The sequence below is a fragment of the Nelusetta ayraudi genome, unplaced genomic scaffold, assembly GCF_046127955.1.
Source record: "Nelusetta ayraudi isolate G7.1 ecotype Tasmania unplaced genomic scaffold, CSIRO-AGI_Nayr_v1 ptg000019l, whole genome shotgun sequence".
Taxonomy (NCBI): Eukaryota; Metazoa; Chordata; class Actinopteri; order Tetraodontiformes; family Monacanthidae; genus Nelusetta; species Nelusetta ayraudi.
In genome coordinates, this window is record NW_027466069.1 from 7,090,573 (window position 1) to 7,113,310 (window position 22,738).

The following is a 22,738-nucleotide window of genomic DNA, read 5'->3' on the forward strand; positions in this document are numbered from 1 at the left end:
TGGCTGAAGAAAACATTTTAAACGGGTAAGAATTCAGTCGGTTTCCTGTGTCTCAAATAATCACAAATCAGTTTTTTTTTAAACTACAATCTAGGCATGTCCAATATTGACTTTTTGCCGACACCGATATATGCAGTCATTATTCCACAAAACTAATTTTAGGTCACATCGAATATCTCTTGTTGTGGAATTAACACATTACCTACTTTTAATTGTGATGCCTAACTAGATGCATTCCACAAATTAACATTGCACCCCCCCACAGGCATCCATGATTTATATATTCATTTGGCGAAACCCGGCGTGATCAGGTTTTCATTATCGGAGGAATGTACAGATATTACACAAAATGCGGAATCCCTACTACAATCTTAAAAGATGACAAAGCAGTCGGCCTAGTTAGCTTGCTGCTGTTTTCCCCTCAGCGTCCGGAAGCAGCTGACGTCCAGTTTCTGCTCCTCTGTGAGGAGTCAAACCTCGCCCAGGAGACCTGCTGATGATTTATTTAAAAAAAACGGTTAAAGCAGATGGAACAAGCTGCTCAAACTTCTTGCAAAATGGACCCGTCTGCCCGTCCGGGCATCCATCTTCACCACACAGAAGCTACGCAGCGCATTGTGGATGTTCTCTTAATGGCACCAAGCCGAGCGTTTGTCTCCCTCTAAGATGAACAGAGATGTGTGAGGGCACCATCATCATCATCATCATCATCATCATCATCATCATCATCATCAACAGCATCAGTATAATCATCAGTCAGCAGCATCACTCCAGAGTCTGGTGGAGTCCAGTAACCAGCTCATGATAGCGCGGCTCTGGAACAAGAAGAGAAGCGTGAAGAGGTCAGCTGACGGAGACACCAACTACAGCTGGGAACATCTGACACCACCACACCTGTGTCCGGCTCCAGGAAGGAGTGTCTGATCAGGAAGTCCAGCACCACCATGGCCGAGTTGGGCTTGAAGTCGTCTGAGGCCACCAGCTCCTTGACCTGAAATCGAGACGGGACGTCACAGCCAAACACCACTAGGTGGCCTCGAACACCTGGTTCTGCTCCTGGTTCTGCTGCAGTCTCACACACTGACCTTCTGTATGGGCAGCAAGTAGAACTCCTGAACCTCTCCGTCCCCGATCGTGGGTTTGAAATCAGGAGGAAGCTCCAGGTCGAAGACGAACTGGATCTCTGGGAAGACGCCCTCATCATCAAAGTAGGTGTAGCTGTGAAACAGGAGTTAGTTAGAAGTCTGAGCAGGTGAGTAGCACTGGAGCTTCACACGGCCGATCTGCCAGAAAGATGATTTTCCTTCCTCACCTGACGGTGCTCACAGGACAAGCCCTCTCAGCGATGGCTGCAGGGATGCACGCCTCCTCCTGGCACTCTTTCACCAGAGTGTGTTTGACGCCCACGTCGGCAGCCAGACCACCTGCCGCCTTCCGTTCAAGCGCACAAACATAACACGACACGGCCCTTAGTGCGACAATTTAAACACATGATGCTTAAACTACTTCCAGTCTCTCTTCGCTCCTCACCACGTTGTCCAGCAGCCCCGGGTACGTCTGCTTAGTGGCGGAACGGCGCGCCAGCCACATGCTGACCTCACCGTCACCTCCTACAGTGTAACCGTTCACATGGACGCCGTAGCGCTTCACCCCAAACAGACCTGTGGAGGAGCATCACAGTCGCAGTGGTCAGCGCTGCCACCTCACAACAAGAAGGTCGTGGGTTCGATTCCAGCCAGGCCAGGGATCTTTCTCTGTGGAGTTTTTATGTTCTCCCTGTGTCTGTGTAGGTTCTCTCCGGGTTCTCCGGCTTCAAAAATGTGCATGTGAGGTGAATTGAAAACTCTAAATTGTCTGCAGGGTGTGTGTGTGTGAGTGCGAATGACCCCCGCAATTCAGGAAGAAGCGGCTATTGAAAATGGATGGATGGACTTTGAAATGTGTATAAGTATGAACACACACACACAGACAGGTACATTTAACTTCAACTTACTGGTGGCGGCTCGTTCCATCCACAGCAGGGGAGGGTCCGAGAACTTTGGCATCACGCTGTACCTCTGAGAAATCACAACACTTCACAGTCACTGCCTTGAATTTGATTTTGACAAAAAAAAAACAACTCATGATGTAAATTTAATTTTGATTAAAAAAAATAAAATAAAATAATAATAATAATAATAATAATAATAATAATAATAATAATAATAATAATAATAATCACATTGTGATAAAAATAAAAAATAAAAATCACAATAAGATACTTTTGATGAGAGTTGATACTTTCAATCATGACGAGAATAAAAAGTATATATATTTTTTAAAAATATTTAATGTTACAAAAAAAACAAAAAAGGAGCTTCCTTCCCATTATGACTCCACCTGGCCGGCCCCGCCCCCTCTTGCTCTCTCACCTCGTCTCTCCACCCTCTCAGGCAGGTGAAGCGATTCTCATGTCTCACCGCCTGCAGCACCGCATCCACGGCCTCGGACCTCTTTCCGTACGAGTCCAGCGCTCCGCAGAGCGACACAGCGCCATCTCTCGGCGGGTCGAACACCTCGGGGTGCCGCGAGATCAGCCCGGCGACCTGCGGAGGAATCCAGCCGACGTGCGCTCCGTCCACCTCGAAGCGGAGGCAGGTGGGGCGGCAAGAGCCTGAGGAGAGAAGAAACTAGTGCCAACCAATGCTGCGAAACACCGCCCTCCGATCCCCGCCATGTCTGCATCGTACCTGGGAAATAGAAGCTGTTCATTCGGCGGAGAAGCTGCACTACTTTCTCCGACCAAGCACCGTTAGCCATTATTTTTTTCTTTTAAAGAATTGAAGTTTTAAAACATGCCAGCTCCAGCAGCACTACTACACACATAAAGTTGTATCTGGGTTAAAAAGACAACGGTGGACCAACGACAGTTTTATCATGAATGGCAAGTTTCTCACAACACTAAAACGAAACGCCAGTCAACATGACGTCGCGCCTCCAATGCGCATGTCACGAATGTCTTCTTCGTGGTTTGCATAATTTTTTTTTTTATTATACATTGTTTGTATTTTTACAAACAATTACTGCTGCGACTCATTTAGTTATTTACTGTTTCTCCAATACCGTTCGTTGCCTCCTAGTATGTTATTTTGCCTTTAAACAGGTCCATCGTACTTAACTTTTAGAAAATAAAGCTGGATAGCTAAATAGTTATATCTTTGGCAAAACAAATGTAATGCTTAACATTTGAATAATATTATAGATATACACATATACAAAAACAACATTTTCACAACATGTTCATTTTTATCTTACTTCCGGTATTGGCGGATGTTTTGATTCGTTGTAGCCAATGGTGGCTACTGTAAAAACGTGTTTACCTAAACATTTTTGTTTAAAATTGGACGACTAATTAAACGAATTCAAAATAAAAATAGTCGAAATGGTGAAAGTGGCCGTAAACTTTAAACGATTGACAAAAATTCAACATGCTGTGTTGTAGAGCGTAATGTACCTGCGAGTCTTGTTTTGAAATTTCAATTCCAGCCCAGTAGATGGCAGTGTCGTGCAAAATGGTCTGAGAAAATCATCGAGTAACAGGGAAACGGATAACAGTTCTTCCACTGGAAGTAATCGTCACAGTATTGAATTTAACCCAAAGCTAATATTTCTATTGATTTTTTTAAAACTCGGTCGTGGAGCTGAAGGATAAATATTATGTCCCGTAGAGGATTGTGTTCACACCCGCTTTTGCTAAGTTTGCTGCCTGCCGAAATGATGTTGTTATGCTAGCATTAGCTCCTCGCTAATCATCTGTAGCCGAATGTTTTGGTCACACCACGGCAAGTCTTATCAAGAATAATCAAGGAATTTAAGGTAAAAACAAAAAATAAACTAATAATAACATACGTACACCTATCGCAGTTTTCTACGCTATTCATCTAGAACGAGTTTAAGCAGCAGACTGGGCTACATTTAATATAATCGGATGCTAACATGTTAACAAGTAACAAATTATTTTCTCACTAGATAGACACAAGTTTCAGAAATAACTGCATCCCGCAAAGAGGAGTTAGTTTATTGTTGTTAAGTTGTTGACCTTTGGGTGTCGCTAACAGAAGTAGCAAGTGAGCAAGTCATAGGATTACCCACTGTTTGGACCAATTTATTCCTGCTCAGTTTGGAAAAGAGTACCAGACCACAAAATTAATTCCTTTTCACTCCTGTCCTCTTTTGTTGAAGACCTTTTGTCCGTCCACCATGGCTTTATCAGAGGACGAGATGAGGGACGTCGTAATTGTCACCATCCCCCAGTCACAGGAAGAGGAGCTCTCCACCACGGAGGACCAGGAAAAGATACTGGTTACTGCAGACTTGGCCCCTCAGGCTGGGTAATTACGAAACCATAGCCACACAATTTCGTTATTATTGTTATTTATTTAATTATTTATTTTACAAAATTTTTAATTTGTGGTCTGTACTCTCGCCTTGCAGAGAGGAGATCCTCACTGTCGTGACTGATGCGGAAGCAGCTGAGATCAGTGGAACAGAGTTGCTTTCAAAGGAGGAGGAGGCCGCCATTGGTGAGTCTCTATAGCTCCTCCCACAGTGGAGCCTTTATCCTGCCTTGCTGTTCTGTATTTGAGAAGTACGTGTCTGAATCCAGTACTGTTTTTTTGTGATTTTTATTTTTTGGTTCCCTGATAACAGTCTGTAGAAAGAATTGACCAAGTGTGTGTGTGTGTCTGCAGTCAAGCTGAGTGAAGAGGTGGATGTGGAAGCTGACGTCTTCTATCCGGTCACCTGCGGTGACGCCAAAGCCATGCTGATTTGGAAGAAGTTTGTCTGCCCCGGCATCAACGTCAAATGCGTGCAGGTCTGCAGCGTGCATCTATTCTAAAGATGACATGGTCTCGTGCACACGGTCGACTAACAGCCCAAATCTTGCTCTCCTGCCTCCTCAGTTCAACGATCAGCTTATCAGCCCGAAGGAGTTTGTGTGTTTTGCCGGGAAGTCAACCCTGAAGGACTGGAAGAGAGCGATCCGCCTCAACGGCACCATGCTCAGGTTTTTAGTTTCACCATTTAATTCAGCCGTACGCTGCAGTTATCACAGGCTTCATGTCTAGCTGAATGGGTTTAATGCCTGTTGAAGAGGCAGTTTGACTGAACTGAAGGGCAGAAATGTCAACAAAAACAAATAAAGTTCAGCAGTAATGTGAAATGTGTTTAATAGCTAATAGCCAGCAGTTGTCCGGTGGTGGTGGTGGGTTAACAGTTGTGGCTCCGCAGGAAGATCATGGACTCGGGGGAGCTGGACTTCTACCAGCACGCCAAGGTCTGCTCCAACACCTGCCGCAGTACCAAGATCGACCTGGTGGGGAACAAAGTGGGCGGTGACCCGTCAGCTGACCTGCTTCCTGCCACGCCCACAGCTGACTGTAAGTTGCTAGTTTTTGTGTGTAACAATTGAACCTGAACGGAGGAGAGTGCGCAGAGCGACGCAGGTCTACGTCTCACCTCTGTGTGATGTCACAAAGGGCACTGAGAACCCAACCCTGGGGAGGTGTGGCCAAGAAAAAGCCACAGCGGTCACACTGAGAAATGAAATTGTCCATAAACACAACTAAAATAAATAATAATAACGATAATACTTGATAATAACAATAAGCTTTAATTATTTCATAATTGCAAACTGTTTTTACCTCTCAGCTCCCCCTGCAGCTCGTTTACTGCATCATTAGACACCTCACCGGACCTGATTTACAGTGTCACTACCTTGTTTTTTGACCCGTGTCATAACTGCGTTTCCCGGTTCCTATTCATCTGCTCTCCCACTTGGTTCCTCCAGGTGGTGCTGGGCGAGCACGCCGAGGATTGAAACGGCAAACTGACGAGTCTTTTGTGTTCCAGTGAACGGATCTGCAGCCACGTTCACAGAGGTGACAGAGGAGACGTCAGAGTGGGTCACCGCCATCGGAGGTCAGCCGCCACACACAAACACAATTACCTTATAGTGCTGTACTCACAATAACACAATTTTGTGTGTGTGTGTGTGTGTGTGTGTGTGTGTGTGTGTGTGTGTGTGTGTGTGTGTGTGTGTGTGTGTGTGTGTGTGTGTGTGTGTGTGTGTGTGTGTGTGTGTGTGTCCAGATGACTCGGTGGCGTTCTGGCGTGCGGTGAAGGAGGCGGGGCTGCTGGAGGAGGTGGTGGAGGACTTCCAGAAGGAGCTGCAGCAGGTGCTGAAGGGACTGGAGGAGAGAGTGTGTGAGCCACCGCTTCAGGTCAAAGGTCAGCGAGAGAGAGAAACACACACACACACACACACACACACACACACTGCGACAGAGCAGGTGAATCAGCTGTGACAATCTGACTAGTTGAATTTTTTAATCTTCTGGTCTTCTCCCATCCACACACAGCGCCCCCCGATGGCGCTCACAGTTTCGTACTGCTCGTCTCCCCTGCTGTGCGTCTCACTGGAACTGACCTGCGACCTGTCGCCGGTCATCTCTCTGACTAATCTCATGTCTTTTCAGACGCCGTGCTGCTGAACAACATCGTGCAGAACTTCGGGATGCTGGACCTGGTGAAGAAGGTCCTGGCCAGTCACAAGAGCCAGATGGACCGCCACCGAGAGCAGTACACCCGCAGCCTGGCCGGTCAGTACTGGGCCTGGCCTCTCAGGACCCCACAGGAGGAGGGGGTCTCATCTGTGTTTGCTGACGCTGCCCTCTGTCTCCCCCTGCAGCTCTGGAGCAGCAGTGCGACGAGCACAGGAAGCGGGCCAAGGACCTCAAGAACAAGTCGCAGCACCTCAACAACGTCCTGATGACCTTGTCCCCGGTCCCGCCCCCACCGCCCGCCAAGCGTCCCCGGCTGACCCGCGCTGTCTCCGGCCCGGCGGCGGTCAGTGCCGCCCCGGTCCAGATCACGCTGCCGCTCAACCAGCTGGGCGGCCTGCCGCTGGGCAAGGTGCTGACCGTGGCGGGCGGCCAGGGCACCGCCAACCTGGGCGGATACACCCTCCTGACCTCCTCCGGGGCCGAGCTGGCGGCCGACGGCTCCAACCTGACCGTGCTCTCCACCGGCGCAGGTCAAGAGGGTGGGGCCTTCGTCAAGGTGGTCGGCGGGCCGCAGTTCCAGCTGGTGACGCTGCCGGCGGCGCTGCAGGGCTTGGCCGCCGCCCCCGCTGCCGCCCTCCAGCCGGCGGTGACTGGCATCAGCCTGGTGGACATCACGGCGGCCGCCGCAGAGGAGACGCAGGTGGAAGAGGCCGCCAACGGGGTGGAGGAGGAGCAGGTCAAAGGTCAGGAAGGGGAGGAGGAGGAGCAGCAGCCAGCGGAGCCACAGTGAGATGGCGAACTGAGTGAAAGATGGCAGGCCGGCGTGAGGCGACTGTAAATATGTTTTTATAAAAGCTGTTTCTAAAGCCGTTTGTTCCACAGAGACTAAAAAATAAGAACAATCGGCAGGTTTTTTTTAAATAAATGCTCAGTTTCTAGGATCAACGCTCACTTCATTTGTCTTTCACAAAAGTTTTCTTTCAGAGTTGGAAATAGACCCTGGAACAGCAGCTTCCCAGCCTCACTGACACCGAGCTAGATGACCACATCTATATATGTATATTCCTGAGAGAGTAGAGGAGATTAGATTGTGAATGATGATTGTAAAAAATTATTATTGACGATCAGTGGGAGAAACACAACGCAAATTCCAGACAGCGTTCAGAAAGAAACGGTAGCAAAAAAACATTGATAATTACGACTGCTGTGCAGTCTTGTGACCACTGGGTGGCACCACAACACCACTGCGTTGTGTTGTTGCGGTATTTGTCCAAAATGACTGGAGGGGAAAACTGATGTTGCGCTTCCCTGACGCATTATTTCGAATCTCCAGTAGGAGGCAGCACCACAGGTTTTCAGTGAATCATTAAATTGATCCCAACGTCCTGGCTCCGAACCCGAGTGCAGCGATTCGGACTGGGTTTACTGGCGGACCGACGAGGTAGAACGCTAATACAGCAGTGAACGATGTTGATTTGGAAACTGCGTCCCTGGAGAAAAACGGCAAAACAACAAACAGACTCTTGTCACTTGCTCAGTGTTGGAGTTCAGTGTTGCTGCAGCCAGATGAGTTGTGCTTATAATTGTGCGCTTTATCCTGAATACAGCCTAATGTAAGGTGTTTATTGTGGTTTTAACAACTTTTTTCTGGCGGGGGAGAGGCGCCTCATGGTATAAATTGCAGGGGATTGTTGTTGTCATGTTCTTTGAAGTTGTGTGGTCACAGCACAAATAGATTTGAACTATGTTTTGGATATGGCTAAAATTTAAGGGTTAATTTGACACTATTGCCATTGTCACGCTGTCATTTTCTTCCACCTCTGAAACAAGCCGACAACTAACTTTTATTTCCTATTGACCGTTTTTCACCTTTATGGCTTTCCCAGGCACTATCCTAACAGTCGTATTAAGGTGTACAATTGTTCAGCTACAGTCATGTGAAGAAGGACAAGTTTAATGATGTCTTTGTTTATTAATTTATTGATTTTTAGTAGGTTTCAATTGTGTTTAAGCTGATTATGGAAGGAGGACATGTGAACCCGATAAGGTTCTGGTTTCAACCGGCTTCGGCCTCCTCTGAAGGTGTTTGACAGGCAAGAAGACACGTGAGTTGAGTTTTTATTAAAGAGAGGCAGCATCCCATTTATTGAACGGCAGACTCACAGATCAGTAACGCTCACACGCAGGTCTTGCGCAACACACACACACACACACACACACACACACACACACACACACACACACACACACAAGACACACAAACACGCAAAAACACACACAGACACGCGCAGGTGTTTGATACACTAGTCAAGAATGCAAGCAAGCAGCGAGGGGAGGTTTGAGGGGAGGGGAGGCAGGCAGGCAGGTGACTCTTCCCGGGTACATGGAGCCTTTTCACACGTGAACCCGCACCAGTTCCGACTGTTTCATTTCTCTCTCTGCGAGCAGGGCGCCCCCTAGAGGCTCGAGTCATCGTAGGCGTAGTAGGGGTCCTCCACGGAGCGCACGGAGATCTTGAACTGGCGGCGCAGGAAGCCCCCGTAGCGCTTGTCCCACTTGAGGTTGTTGAGTTTGGGCCGGACCCTCCTCATGAAGCCGCCGTAGCGCTTCTGCAGCTCCTCGGGCTCCTCGTCCTCCGGGCTCTCCTGCTCGGCCGAGCTACTCCGCCTCGTCTTGGTGCCGAATTTGCGCAAAAAGCCGCCGTAGCGCTTGGCGTAAGTGCGCAGCGCCCGGTCCTCCAGCGGCTCCTCCTCCTCCTCTGGCGCGCCGGCGTCCCGCTCTCCGAGCCTCTTCAGCCACTCTTCGTACTTGTTGGGCAGCGCGGCGGCCTTGAGCACCGAGTTGTCGTGCCACGGGCCGCCGAGCAGCTTCTTCTTCTTCTTGTCGATGCGCTTGATGAAGCCGCCGTAGCGCTTGACCAGGTCCGCCTGCTGGCGCTCCTCCGCCTCCGCGGCCTCGTCCTCGGTGAAGTCCAGCCCCGGGGCCCCGCCGCAGCCGCGCAGCTGGCCCTCACACTCCGCACTGCAGGACTGCAGGTGAGACGCACGGCGGGAGGAGGAAAACAAACAAACAAACAAACAAACATGCAGCGTCAAACACACGCACGAACCGATAAACGTGCATTGAAGAGAGTGGGGGGTTGTAATTAAAGTGATTGTTTTCTTGGTATTATTATTATTATTATTATTATTATTATTATTATTATTATTATTTAGGTCAGATTCTCTCTGGACCTCAGAGAAGCAAAAACTGTCTAAGTGTTACAATTAAACATTTGAAAGAACGAAACGCCAAATATTTAATGTTGAAATTAGCATTTTTGCGCGGGCAATAATAATAATAATAACAACAATAATAATAATAATAATAATAATAATAATAATAATAATAATAATAATAATAATGAATATGAATAAACAGGTTGCTTCTCACCAGACTGCTGAGGTCGACGTCTGAGTTTAGGATCTGTTGTGCACATTTCTGGCACTGCTTGGAGCACAGGAGGTCCGCGCGGACGGAAGGCGGCAGGCTCAGCATCAGCACCAGGACATACCACTCCATTCTTCTTCAGTAGGTCCCTGACACACACACACACACACACACACACACACACACACACACACACACACACACACACACACACACACACACACACACACAATCATCAACACAAGTAATGAAGAAAACACAGTTTACTGGCACAGTTGGTGGATCAGGTTCGAGTTGCTGCAGGTGCGTAAAGACGCGCAGGCACCACCGGACCGGGGAGGCTCTCTGCGGGGAAGAGGGTGCTGAGGAAGTCGGTACCTGAGGAGTTCGGACGGGTTCTTCCAGCCGCGCAAAGGCGCATCTACCGTCAAGTGGAAGGTGTCCGGCCGAGCAGCAGTAGGAGCAGCAGCAGCAGCAGCAGCAGCGCGCGCTTCTTCTTGCGCACCGCGTTGATTTTCGTTTTTATCGCCGACGACGCTGCTGTGTCAGAGCAGCCTCCAGCCAGGGACCAATGGGAGGGCAGGCTTTCTGCGTAAACACACACACACACACACACACACACACACACACACACACACACACACACACACCTCTGCCCGCTGCAGGAGTTTTTCACGACGCCCACTCACACGGAGGGAAGGTGCAGGAGTAGCGAGTCCCATCAGCACATCATCACCGGCATCATCAGCCCTTCTCAAGGGGGCGTGCGTGCGATCGTGCGTACGTGTGTGTGTAAACCACACTAACGTCAGTCAGGTCTGTGCTGCTGCTTCTGCTGCTACTACCTGGGCGGCTGCATCCATAGTGGCTTTGGTTTCCTTCAGGTCAGAAGCAAAACAACTATGAAAAGACTTAAGAATAAAGATCCAAACATGGATCACTCACAGCCTCAACAGGGTTGAGGAACAAGAAGTTGTCCAAGTGTGATCAGACCGATTAACTGCAGCGTCCACGTTGACACGATCACAGTTTACAACAAGATCGCAGCAGCTTCCTTTTTCCCGTCACTGCTAAAACCCCTGGCTGTAGCTCCGCCCCAATAACCTGGACTGGCTGGACTCTGGTGGCTCCAGTTTGTACTCTGAGCAGCTGAGCAACTGTTTTGACCGGAGCTTTTCAAGATGGATGGGAGAGAATTCAGAATTCAGAAAAACAACAAAACTCGGATGAAGAAAAGTTCTCCCGAAGCACACGGCCTTCACGTGGCTCCACCTTCGACCATAAGCCCTGTGCACATCACGATTTCTTCACCCCGGTCACCAGGTGGCGGTCCCTCCTCTGCCATAAAACAAATCTCCGCCCACTGTGTGTCGTTTTCTACTGTGAGCCACGGCGGTGGGTTGATGCCCTGTGGTCGCTTTGTGTCTCAGATGTGAGCTGCGAGGTCGGCTAACGCTCTTCACACTACTGTGGGAGGAACCTGGTGAAATCCACACACACACACACACACACACACACACACACACACACACACACACACACACACACACACACAAACACAAACGACTTGATCTCATCGGTGTTCAAGGCTGAAGCCCACGGAAGCTCCAAGGCCTGAATGATCCCTTTTAGGGAAAAAGCAGAAGAAACCTTGGATACGCACACACACACACAAACACAAACACACACACATTCGCATACACACACACACACACACACACACACAAAAAGCCATTTATTTTTCCTCTGCCTTTATCTTCCTGTACATTTTAGCTCTCAGCGGCAGAGTGGAGGTGTGAGGACGCTGCAGTCGAGGAAAGACAAAAAAACAAGAGGGTCTGAGGGGGCGGAGCCAACACCTGACTGGCAAATCACATGACGGAAATGTGCCGGTTAATTTTTTTTCAGTTTCGATTTCAAGGGACGACTGGAAGTTGAGATGTTGGTTCTTCTTCTTGTTCTTCTACTCTTCTTCTTCTTCTTCTGAACGCGTTGCAACTGATCGAGGAAAAAAACACACCAAATCGGAACAAAGAAACAGTTGCACTAAAGTGAATGTGGTCACATTGTTTCCCGTCCTAGTTTGGGTCTCAGGAAACGATCCACTGGTTAAACCTAATCAGCCAGAATTTGTCTCATTCAAGGTAAAAAAACAAAAAACAAAAAACAACCCGACCGCCCCCCCGACACACACACACACACACACACTCTTCCTTCGGGACACAATTAGAAGTTGATGTTGGACTAACTTCAGCTAATGGCCCAAAGCTCGCTGGGACGTCGAGTCGAGAAGCAGACTGAGTGGGAACGAGCGTCCACGGGCTGCGTGGCGAAGACTCGGAGTCGGATTCAGGGTGGCAAAAAAACATGTTGAGTGAAGCCTGCGTGTCTACAAAGTAACGCAACACATTACGCCTCATTTTTCCAAATCGATCAAACAGTCAGTTCACATCAAACGACACATTAAACCAGCTTCTGCTGAATTTCCAGAGCAACCTGCGCTGGTTTGGACACACGGTGAGGCTGTTAGCGGCCACGACTGTGAGAACAACAACATCCCTCAGGAGCCGTAAGTGCACATCATCGACTTTTATTTATTTTTTTATAGTTTGAACTATGATTGTGAACTCAGCGCTGACCACCCGCATCCAGAAATACCAAATTACATTGTGAGTCAAAAAACATGTTTTGTTTTTTTTTCTGGCCCTCGCGATCCTCAGCTGAGAGGCAAAACAAAAACGCACAATCAAGTCCTGGAGGTTTTCGTGACCGACAGATTTGTACCGTTGAAAAGGTCACTTTATATCTGGTCCTGTTGAAGCGCCGCTGGCGGTGGTGGCGGTGGCGAAGGCCTGATAGCTTCAGCCGGCTGGAAGAGTCACCTCCGGGACCCGATCAGACGGCCGTGTTCATGCTCACCTCCTGGAGGACTCGACTCTGTTTGTCTCTGCTGCCTCCAATAAATGATTAATCCACTCCTCAGGCCCTGTGCAGCAACACACATGAACACACACATACACACACACAGGCTGGAAGGGAAAAAAAAACTGGATTTGACTCATGACGGGATGTTTTTCTGATATCTGCTGATGGTTGGTGTCCTTGTTGGAGCTCCTCCGTCACCTGGTGCACCGGAGGGAAGGTTCACTCACCTGGTGGGATACATTTCTCACCTCCGTCCGAACGAATCGACCAACCAGTGGCCTTCAGCCGAGAAAGAGGCGGGGTGTAGGGGCGGGATGCCGACTGCGGCAGGAAGCAAACCAATAGAAAGCTCTGTTAGGTGGAGTGAAGAACTCTGATTGGCCAGTTTTGAACAGAGCCAGTCAAGTCCTTTCCGCTGGGGCCTCGACTCCACAAGCACATGTGAAATAAATCCCACAGCTACTTCAGGTACCCAGTTCAGGACTTTACTCACTTCAACGTCCTATTGTGTCTTTGTAGGTTATTGTATTTCTGTTAGTTGAGTCTCTCTTGTGTATGTGTGTTGTTGTTTTTTGGCGCCATTGTTGTCGAGTCGTGCTTAGCGAGCCGCAAACCTGACAAGGACCTCCACTTCAACATCAATGTCCGTATGTCCGTATGTCGGTCAACGAGGCGTTGCGCTAACTTCAGCACCCACACACACACACACACACACACACACACACACACTCAATGATGTGTATCGCCTCCAGTTTCATAAACGCTCCCCGTCCCCCTTTTTTTTCTCTGTTTGAGCAGCCGTGTTTGCATTTTCATTCCCCAGTAACCTGGAGACACCTGCATCATCACACACTTAGCGCACACACTCACTACTCCCACACACACACACACGCTTGGCATCGTAAAGCCTGTTGTCATCTCCTGATTTACTGTCCGGCCACAGATTGGAACCCGCTGAGCTCTTTTTGTCTTTTTGCAGCGTGACTTTGTTGTTTTCTCGCTTTATTGCCACCCAGTGTAACAGTGAAACAGCGCCCCCCGGCCCGATCCGTTCCACTGCGAGAGGCTTCTCCATGCATCGCCACCATCGCCACCACCATCAACCTCATCGTCGTCGTCGTCATTGTCGTCACCGTTGCTGCAGACCTCCCCCACCCGCCACCGGGGGGAGACCGAAGTGAGGTGAGCGTGAGCGCTACGCTGTATCTGGTGTGAAGGTAACCATAGCAGCCGCTAGCATGAGCTGCCATCTTCACCAAAAATAAACCTCCTTGATGGGCAGGGAACTGCTTCTTCTTTACGTTTTCACCTCGCTGAGCAGGAAGACAAAGTGAATCACGGAGCGGCTGCGGCGGCAGGGGGTTGACGGTTATTGTTATAAAAAAAAAAAGGAGGGCGGGGGCCGCTAACTTTCCTCCTTGTTGGAGTCGCACTCCAGTTTGGCTCTGGCCGTTAACAGACACACAAACAAACAGTCCTTTCGAGGCTCAGGTGGGTCTGGATCACATCTCCGACAGCATTCGCACCCCGGTGGCCTTGACAGGAAGTGAATGGACAGCGAGTGCTATGCCGTGAAAGGACGACGGCCTTGAGATTCGATCAATTGGTGTCGTTGCTGTCGCAGGAGCTCCTTTCAGACATCCGAAAGGGCAAAATAAATGAAGTCCGGTAGGGAATGTCACAGCGCCCGACAAGGGGCACAAAAACCATGGGTAAACTGGAGAGGAAAGTGATTTCTTCCAGGTGACTCTTTCAATAATAGCAGCATAGAGTTCTTATGGCTCTGTCATTAAAAAAATACATAAAAATCAGTCAAACAGGAAGAATCTTCAGCCACAGCGCAGAGATATTGTTGTCTCTCTAGGCAAAACCTGAGGTGACGCGAGGGAACTCTTGATTGCCTCTGCTAGTGCGTCATAATTTCTCTGCAGGCGATTTCATTTCCTGCTGCTGTTAACAAGTGTCACAGCCGGAAGACGACTAGATTCCTCTAGCTTTTATTAACAGCCCGAGATCAAAAAACTCTAACCAAAGCATCTCCTGCGGGCAGGCGGCTGTCTGTTAGTCTGGCCACAGGTGCACTAGATTCGCCAGGCAAAAAAGGTAGGAGGCCACAAGTGTTCTTTTTTCATCTGGATGGAGAGTCAGCAGCAGCTGCTGGATTATTGTATTTCACTGGACACACTTGAAAATGATTTTTGACTGCACGGACCAGCTGCCCCAGTGGTTGAACTCGGCAAGCAAACAATAACAGTGAGTTAGTAAGTCCTATGAAACCAGACTGTCTGTGGAAAACATGAACGTTCTGCTGTCTGCAGCAACTTTTTTTTTTTTTTTTTAACTGTGATTGAAAGCTGAAGTTTTCACAGCTCGCTATCAGAGTTCAAAGCTGTTTTTCGATCAAGTCCTATCTATGTTTGTTAAGCTCAGCTGTTGCAGTGCGGTGTAGGGAAAATGTATGCGACAGGTCAGCAAAGTGATTTGTTTTTCTTTGTCTCCTTTTTCTCCTTCTTTCAAGTTTTCCGTGTGACCTGAACTTAGAAACAACCAGCGAGTGACTTGATGCCAGCCAGCTTTCCCGCCTTTCTAATTGCAGTATGTTTATATTATGGTAAATTAGCTGAGTTAATGTGCAGTTATACCAAAATCCATAAAGTGCCTGCCTGGAAAAATAAAACCGCTCCCTGAAGTGAGACTGCCGCTGGTCCAAAATCATTAACACTGTATTGCAGTCGAGGGAGATCAGCAGTGACTGAATGTATTTGAAAGTAACGGGGCATAACCTGAAATATGTACGTTTCTGCTAAATGCAAAACAACCTGAAATTGCTGACAGTCACCACCTATTCAATGCAATGCAATAGTAAATAACAAATGCAAAAAAGCTTAGTATTAATGCCGAATCCGATGATGTTGAACAATAGTAGGTAAAACTAACGAATGATAGATGTAAAGCTGCGAGAGATAGTGAAGCTAAAAAGAAAAGAAAAGGTTGTTTGACGAGAAATATTTCCCGTGTGGGCTCAATCAATCGCTGTTGACCTTGGAGAGTTTCGCACATACCAAATGATAAAACACTCAAAAAGAAATGTTGTAATGAATTTACACATAATCAAAATAAGTATTATAATGATATCTTTTGCAGATTTGATTGTAGATAAAGACAAAAACTGGTATAGAAAGACTGTAGTAGGTGTAGAAATCTTCTGTTACCAAGACATTCTTTTCAATTTCTGTTCAATGTCATTTTCACAGCAAGGTTGGAAATGTGAGTCAGATATTTCAAAGGATGATAAGAACGAAAACTGCCTCGATTTTGAAACTGAAAGAATAACCCATCCCTCTATCCACCCGTCCATCATCCTTGCTTACAAAGAGGTTGGTCCAGTTAACCCTGGAGTCCCAGTTTTTTTCCAGAGCGCAGTGATTTCCAGTGGGGCCTTGGTCCACACGGTCTAAGAGATCTTCACTGTGGTAAAGACTAAGAAGGATCCTTGAACTAATAAAAACAAACACCCTCCAGCTTCCACCGCTCCTTGGCCTCTAGAAGCCACTGGGATCGGACATCCACACCTCTCCTTCAATCCCAATTTATGGACACGCGCAGCACGCTGCTCTGAGTTTTCTTCGACCTGACAACCACAGAGAACATGTTGGCCTTGTGTGAGTGAAACTTTACACTTGGTAACAAGTGTGTTGCTTCATTCTTACCCACGAGACTCCACGAAAAGCACAGCTAAAGGTCGCCCTGAAAGACACAACAAGATTCCAGGAGTAAATCAGCCTCTTCCCTTCCAGTGATTGACGGGAATCTGGATTGTTCCTTCAGTGGTTCTACAGTCAGTCAAAGCCTCCACTGCAGTGGTCCAGGATATACCCCTCAGGGAAGACCAATGGTTGTCATGCCCTCTGTAATGTCTCCCTCATCCGCCTAGAGTTTCACTCTCAACAGCAGGTGTTTCCAAAGTAGAGTGTCTTGCTCTCCAACTTTCTGCTGTTGCTGAGTTTGATCCTACTTTTGCATTGGCCACATTAATGTTTTATTTTTTCACCACGAAACTGCAAAAGGATGTAGTGATATGTATCATGTACGGTGGGTTAAAGGCTTCAAGGTTCAAGCTTTAAAGTTCAAGGTAGTCCATCAAACAGACTAACAATGCCAAGGCCGTGGCCTTCATGTTCAGACCAAACATTTCGGAAAACCCCTCCGGCTTGGAAGCCCCAGTTCCTGTTTGCTCTGCTGCTTGCTGGATGGAGATAACAGTGGCCCGGCATTGTCGTAGGAGTCGCTTATCAATGATGCATCGGCCGGTCACCTGCTTGACTTCCCACGTTTCCTTTGTGTGGCTCTGACGCAGCGTGTCACACAGACGTCCCGCCAGGAACCTAAAAGCATTTTTCCATTTCCTCTCTGGCAACACGGTTTCGTTTTGAGGAGACCCTGCAGAAATCCTCGCCGGATGTTGAGCAGCGGGACGGTGCTTCTTCCGCATGCTCAGCTGTCTATCCCGGCGAGGAACAAGTTGCTTTTCCGCCAAAGTTAATGTTGATGTTGTAGTTGTTGTTGTTGTGGTTGTCGCAGCGCTGCACAGCAAGAGGATTCCTCAGTTTCTCGGGTCAGAAGTAACATTCTGCACTGCTATTCTCTCTCCTAAATGAAGCCAAGGTTCTGTTAAAGGTACAACTCAGCCTTTATTCTCTGATCTCTTTCTCAACACTCTGGTCTTACATACACACATCCTGGAACTCGACACAGCGTGTCAGGACAGCCATCAATAGGCCCAACACGTTTAAAAGAAATTGAAGTGTGCAGTGCTTTTGACGAGACAAAGTCCTTTTTCTACTTTCCTTTCAGCACTGCAGCTACACTGTGTCAGCAAACTGAAGCAGCTAAAGCTCGACATTGCAACAACAAAGAGGAAGCGATTGCGCTATTAAGGAAAGGGGAAAGCTGAAGGAAAGCCCTGTCAGTGTGCGCTGTGTGTGTTTGTGTGTGCGGCAACGTCACCTGTAATTATCATCCAATCACTGCCTGCTTAAAGCTTCGTCCCGTCATCACAGCAGCGGCATACAGAGACACACACAACTGTTAAATTACATGCACACAGTGGTGTTTGACGTGTGTGTGTGTCCATGCGCTTGGTGTCGGTGATTCGCTTGGATTTGCACAGCTGAGCAGTATTAGCCTCCATCTGTCAGACGCTACGACAAAACCATGAAGTTTATGGCCGCGACACAGCCGGGAGAGAAAACATGTCCGTTTATCTTTATCGATCAATTACTCAAAGAGCGTCAAATCACATCCAGAGCGCTTCCAGAGGCATCTCGAAGCGCTATGCACAATCAGAAGAGAGGAAAAAAACCCAACTGATCCCTCCGAAGCAGCAGGAAGTCACAGAGGCCTGGAGAAAGTCCCTAGGGGCGAAGAAACCCAGAGCAGACCCCTCCTCTGGTGCTGGGTGGGGTCACCTGCATTGCCAGGTTTGGCTGAAAAGGAAACAATCGCATTCCCATGGTAACAATATGACGTCTCTGTACCGGTAATAGGACCAGCTGAGCCGGGCCAAGCACGCACGTCTGGTGGATCAGCTGCCGACGTGGACAGAGCTCGTTTACGCCTTTTTGTAGTTTTAAAGCAGAATCTCAATTTGACGACCGTTGCTAAGCAGCACATGTGGGGGAGTTTGACGTGACCGCCGTGTGCGCCGGTCCAAGGCTGCGGCGGTGGCGGTGGCAGTGGCGGCGGCACTTCTCAAGGCGTCCGGTCCACACGGACCAAGCTGCCTCGAGAGTGAATGAGTGAATCTGCCTTGACCTTGGCTGAATAGCCAGGGGCAGCCTGGCTCAGCTCAGCTCGGCTTTTCCCTCATCAACTGTGGAGCCAAACTGGGTGCAAACCTGAGTTTGGAACCCCGGCTGAGTCATACCAAAGACTATAAAAAAAATTGTACCTATTGCCTCCTAGTTTGGCACTCATTACCTGGGGTTGGACTTTGGGGGGTTGGTTCACCCAATGACTCATGAGCGTGGCACGGCTGCTGCTCACCGCTTCCTCAAGGAATGGGGCCAAATGCGTGGGACAAATTTCACATCCTTTGGGATGTGACAACCAGTAGTTACTTTAACTTTAATCTCCATCATTGGTTGGAGATCAAGACCAAGAAAAAACATGATTTTTTTTTTTTTTTTTTTTTTTAAACTGGCAGGATCCAGTTGGCGGGACCAGCTTGAGGTGATGGCACATTTCTTCAGCTGCCTCACACATACGGTTCAATACGCCGACGAGCCGTAACTTCAGTTTCTGGCAGAGACGTGGAGATTTATAGGGGGGCTAATGTGGAAAAATACCAAATGCTCGGGGTGTTAGAATAAAAAAAACAAAAAAAAAAAAAAACGGCATCTGACGCAGAAAAACAAAACAAAACAGACGTTGGATCAGCCACCGCTATGTGACACCGCCGGTGGCAGAAAATATTAAAAAGACAAAAAAATAAAAACATTCAGCAGCGATGGAGATTGGAAGACGGAATCAATAATATTCTCCCCCAACGCCAGCCAGTGTTATCATGTGCCGTTAAAGTGCCGTCATGTCGCCAAACAGCAGGCGGGCAATAATCCGCTGCTGTAACTCGTCCTCGTAACGGTCGTAAGAGCGCCTCTCTTCCTCTGCCAAGCCAGTTTGTGCCTTGCTCACACCGAACCTGAGAACATTACCGAGACGCCTGGCCATTAAAAAAAAAAAAAAAAAAGAAGAAGAAGAAGAGCTCCAGCTCTTCCAAGAGTCCAGAGGGGCTCAGACGACATAAACTCCCCCAAATATAATTTATTAATTCCAGCCGGCGGGATTTGCGGAAATTACGGCGTGCAATAAATCAGACGGCGCCGTACCTGTTTCCAGCGCCCCCTGCAGGGAAATTAAAGGGGCTGTGCATCAGTCAGCGAGGTCTCGTGTAACACAGACAACAATTAGATGGAGGTCGGGGTGGGAGGGGCCTTGTCAAATCACCTTTTTATAAATTTGTGACAACAAAAGGTGCTTCCCACTCGTCCGCCCCACCCGGACAGCACTGATATAAAGAAGGTGGAGTGATCGTGATGTCACCCGCTGGTTTCTCAAATGCCCGTCCTGAAGGCCTACAGGCTGGTTTCCAAGTCCCTGCCGTCCAATATGGCGGCCCATTCATTTCAATGTAGTCACTCGCCCAGCACGTATGCCGAAAAAGTTTTTGACTTCCGCACTATAAAAGGAGGACAACGCAGTGCCACTACTAATACCACTTTGCTTTGTGGGATGGGGTCATGACAACAACAACAGCAACAACAACAACACAGTGGCTTGTCCATTGGCTGCAGTGAGGAGCTGGAATTCCTCTGAAAAATGTCAGATGCCAGATGTCGGATGCTAGATGTTGGATGTCGCTCGCCACACAATAATGACCTGCTGGACGGCGGTTCAGTCTGGCTTTGTTGTTCTCAGTGCAAACGAACCACTTGAGGCTTTTGGAAAAGACTCGAGGCCGAAACACGTCCACCAGGAGATCTTCGTTCAGCCAGCAATTACGTCGACCACCTGTCCACTTTTGGATTGGTTGGACGCTCCAGTTCTGAAACATCATCTCAGCTTTGGGCCACAATTTGATTTAAAATACTTACTGCTGAAAGTGTCCTGAACAGAACTTCCAGATCAAATGTACAAGTGGAGCGTAGACAAGGTGTCGATGGGCAGGTCTTCTTTCAGGATGAAGGAGGAGGAGTGTCTAAGCTCCAAAGAAGAGGTGATTGTACCTTCTGAAAATGAAAGAGTCTGCGTGTGAAGTAACACTTATTACGGCCACGTCCGCACTCGCCGGTCTCAGTGGTATTAGCCTTCGTGTTGCCGTGGCAACGGCAGCCGTAGATGCGCTTGTGAGCGTGAGCGTCTGAGTCAGAAGCTAAAGTGAACCAACGTCCCTGAAACTTGTGAGGAAAAAAAAAGGAAAAAGAAAAAGGAAAGCGGACAAAATAATAAAGCCAGAACTCCGACACACACAAAAAAACCTCTGCAGGCAAACAGCGGAGCGGAGACAGAGCAAGGTCACACACACACACACACACACACACACACACAATTAGTGTGAATAGAGCATGAATACGCACCTCCACTTCATCACGACATCTCCCTGTTAAAACACACACACACATACATGTGCGTGTATGAAGCGTACATATATATGTATGTATCATGTCACACACACACACACATACACACACACACAGTTTGACAATTCTAGTGGTTCCTCTGCCCAGCAACAGAAATTTAACGGAAGTTTCATCAACAGTAAACATTGAGCTCATTAACACCTTCAACGACATTCTAAGCAATTTATTTAATCGCTGACAAAAAAAGCAAACCTGCTGCCAAAAAGAACATTTTCTGTTTGCTTGTTCTCCCAATTGAAACGCTCCAGCTTTACGTCTCCCTGCAAAAGGTTGAGTTCTGGATTCACCACCAGGGGTCACTAGTGCACATTATTTCCTCCCACCCTAACTGTCACAGACCATATCACTCCCCGATAGATAGATAGATAGATAGATAGATAGATAGATAGATAGATATATAGATATATAGATATATAAATAGATAGATAGATAGATATTATATTTCAAGTTTTCAATTTAATGGGGAAAATTTGGTCACCAACAACAGGTCATAATGTAAAGATACCTAAAGGATAAATTAACTTCCCGAATAAATTGTGACACAAACGAATACACACTTTACATTACACACACTTCTTATGTGACAAAAAACATTTTCCTTTGGGACACACCGAGATCCCGCTGCAGTCGCCTCTTCAGTCCAATTTCTGCTGATTGCAGTCAGAAGGGCTAAGCCTGCCTTGGCAAATTCCACCCCCACCCCTCCCTTTTTATCAAAGCCACAAATAAAGCTTTTGCTGGTCATTGAGCGGCGACAATAGACAGTCGGGCCATCATAAGTCCGGTCAACCTGGTATGCAGGGCGAGGAATGCCACGCTGTGGCTGGTTGGCACACAACAGGCGACGCAGGGCTCCGTTTTTCACCGCACTGCCTGTTTGTTTTAGTCGCTTGCTGGTGAGGCCGCTGAAGCGGCAAGTGGCTTCGTGCTGCAGATCAAACCAGTTTTGCTCCGTTCCCACTCGGAGTTATCCACTGTTGAATTACATTTGATTCTGTTCCTCGTGAAAAGAGTTTCAAAGTTTAAAGTTCTCCACTTTAAAGTTCAGTTTACAAAAAAGAGGAATGGGGTGGTGGACCCCAATTGATGAGTGACATGTTTCTGAAAAAAAAGTTTCTTTCCACACATTCTAGAGTTTTTTGACCTTCTGTCAGTCAACTCTCCAGAACTGAGAAAATGAGTGCCTACTTCACTTCTTTCCTGCTTGGTCCACTTTAAAGATTGTGTTAGAAATGCTGAAAACACCAACCTCTGCAAAATCTGCCCTCCACAACATCACAGAGGGTGCCGGTACCTCCTGCAGCGTGCATGGGAAAACTACGGCTTGGGGGCCATATGTGGTCCGTTAAGATTTCTAATTCGGCCCTCTGAACGTGGAAGAAATTATATCAATAGTAAGTAAGTAATAAAGTAGCTGAATTTCATAATTTTTTCAGTCTTTTAAGAGTAATTTCAATAAAAAGCTAAATATCGAGGGGCGTCAAAGACACATTTTGTTTTAACTTTGATTCTGCTCATTTTCAATTGACATTAAAGCACAAGTTTTCTATACCCATGATGTATTTTTTCCTCCAAAGAGGTAGGGTCACCAAAACTCCATCCATCTGCTCCTGCGCTGGCGCCCTCTGTCAAATTTTAGAA

The 22,738-nt window shown here is 47.8% G+C and overlaps 3 protein-coding genes and 1 long non-coding RNA gene across 4 annotated transcripts; 1 reads left to right on the forward strand and 3 right to left on the reverse strand.

The window, feature by feature from the left end:
* Nucleotides 1–61: 61 nt before the first annotated feature.
* tpk2 (thiamin pyrophosphokinase 2) lies at nt 62–2,990 on the reverse strand. Its single transcript, XM_076026708.1, has 9 exons — nt 2,730–2,990; nt 2,412–2,653; nt 1,994–2,057; nt 1,531–1,661; nt 1,313–1,431; nt 1,086–1,218; nt 895–991; nt 721–815; nt 62–690 (listed from the first exon to the last, which is right to left on the reverse strand). The coding sequence occupies exons 1-8, from the start codon at nt 2,797–2,799 to the stop codon at nt 766–768; spliced, it is 906 nt and encodes a 301-aa protein (XP_075882823.1). The 5' UTR covers nt 2,800–2,990; the 3' UTR covers nt 62–690; nt 721–765.
* Nucleotides 2,991–3,558: 568 nt separating this feature from the next.
* Nucleotides 3,559–7,486, forward strand: gmeb2 (glucocorticoid modulatory element binding protein 2). Its single transcript, XM_076026715.1, has 10 exons — nt 3,559–3,855; nt 4,222–4,370; nt 4,474–4,562; nt 4,731–4,855; nt 4,944–5,047; nt 5,272–5,420; nt 5,893–5,961; nt 6,133–6,270; nt 6,519–6,641; nt 6,731–7,486. The coding sequence occupies exons 2-10, from the start codon at nt 4,240–4,242 to the stop codon at nt 7,333–7,335; spliced, it is 1,533 nt and encodes a 510-aa protein (XP_075882830.1). The 5' UTR covers nt 3,559–3,855; nt 4,222–4,239; the 3' UTR covers nt 7,336–7,486.
* Nucleotides 7,487–8,497: 1,011 nt separating this feature from the next.
* On the reverse strand, nt 8,498–10,806 carry pdyn (prodynorphin). The gene is made up of 4 exons (XM_076026717.1): nt 10,353–10,806; nt 9,978–10,123; nt 8,756–9,574; nt 8,498–8,720 (listed from the first exon to the last, which is right to left on the reverse strand). The coding sequence occupies exons 2-3, from the start codon at nt 10,104–10,106 to the stop codon at nt 9,002–9,004; spliced, it is 702 nt and encodes a 233-aa protein (XP_075882832.1). The 5' UTR covers nt 10,107–10,123; nt 10,353–10,806; the 3' UTR covers nt 8,498–8,720; nt 8,756–9,001.
* Nucleotides 10,807–12,873: 2,067 nt separating this feature from the next.
* LOC142888438 (uncharacterized) lies at nt 12,874–22,473 on the reverse strand. Its single transcript, XR_012926693.1, has 3 exons — nt 22,347–22,473; nt 13,127–13,220; nt 12,874–13,003 (listed from the first exon to the last, which is right to left on the reverse strand). It is a non-coding gene; the product is annotated as an uncharacterized LOC142888438 (long non-coding RNA).
* Nucleotides 22,474–22,738: the final 265 nt, after the last annotated feature.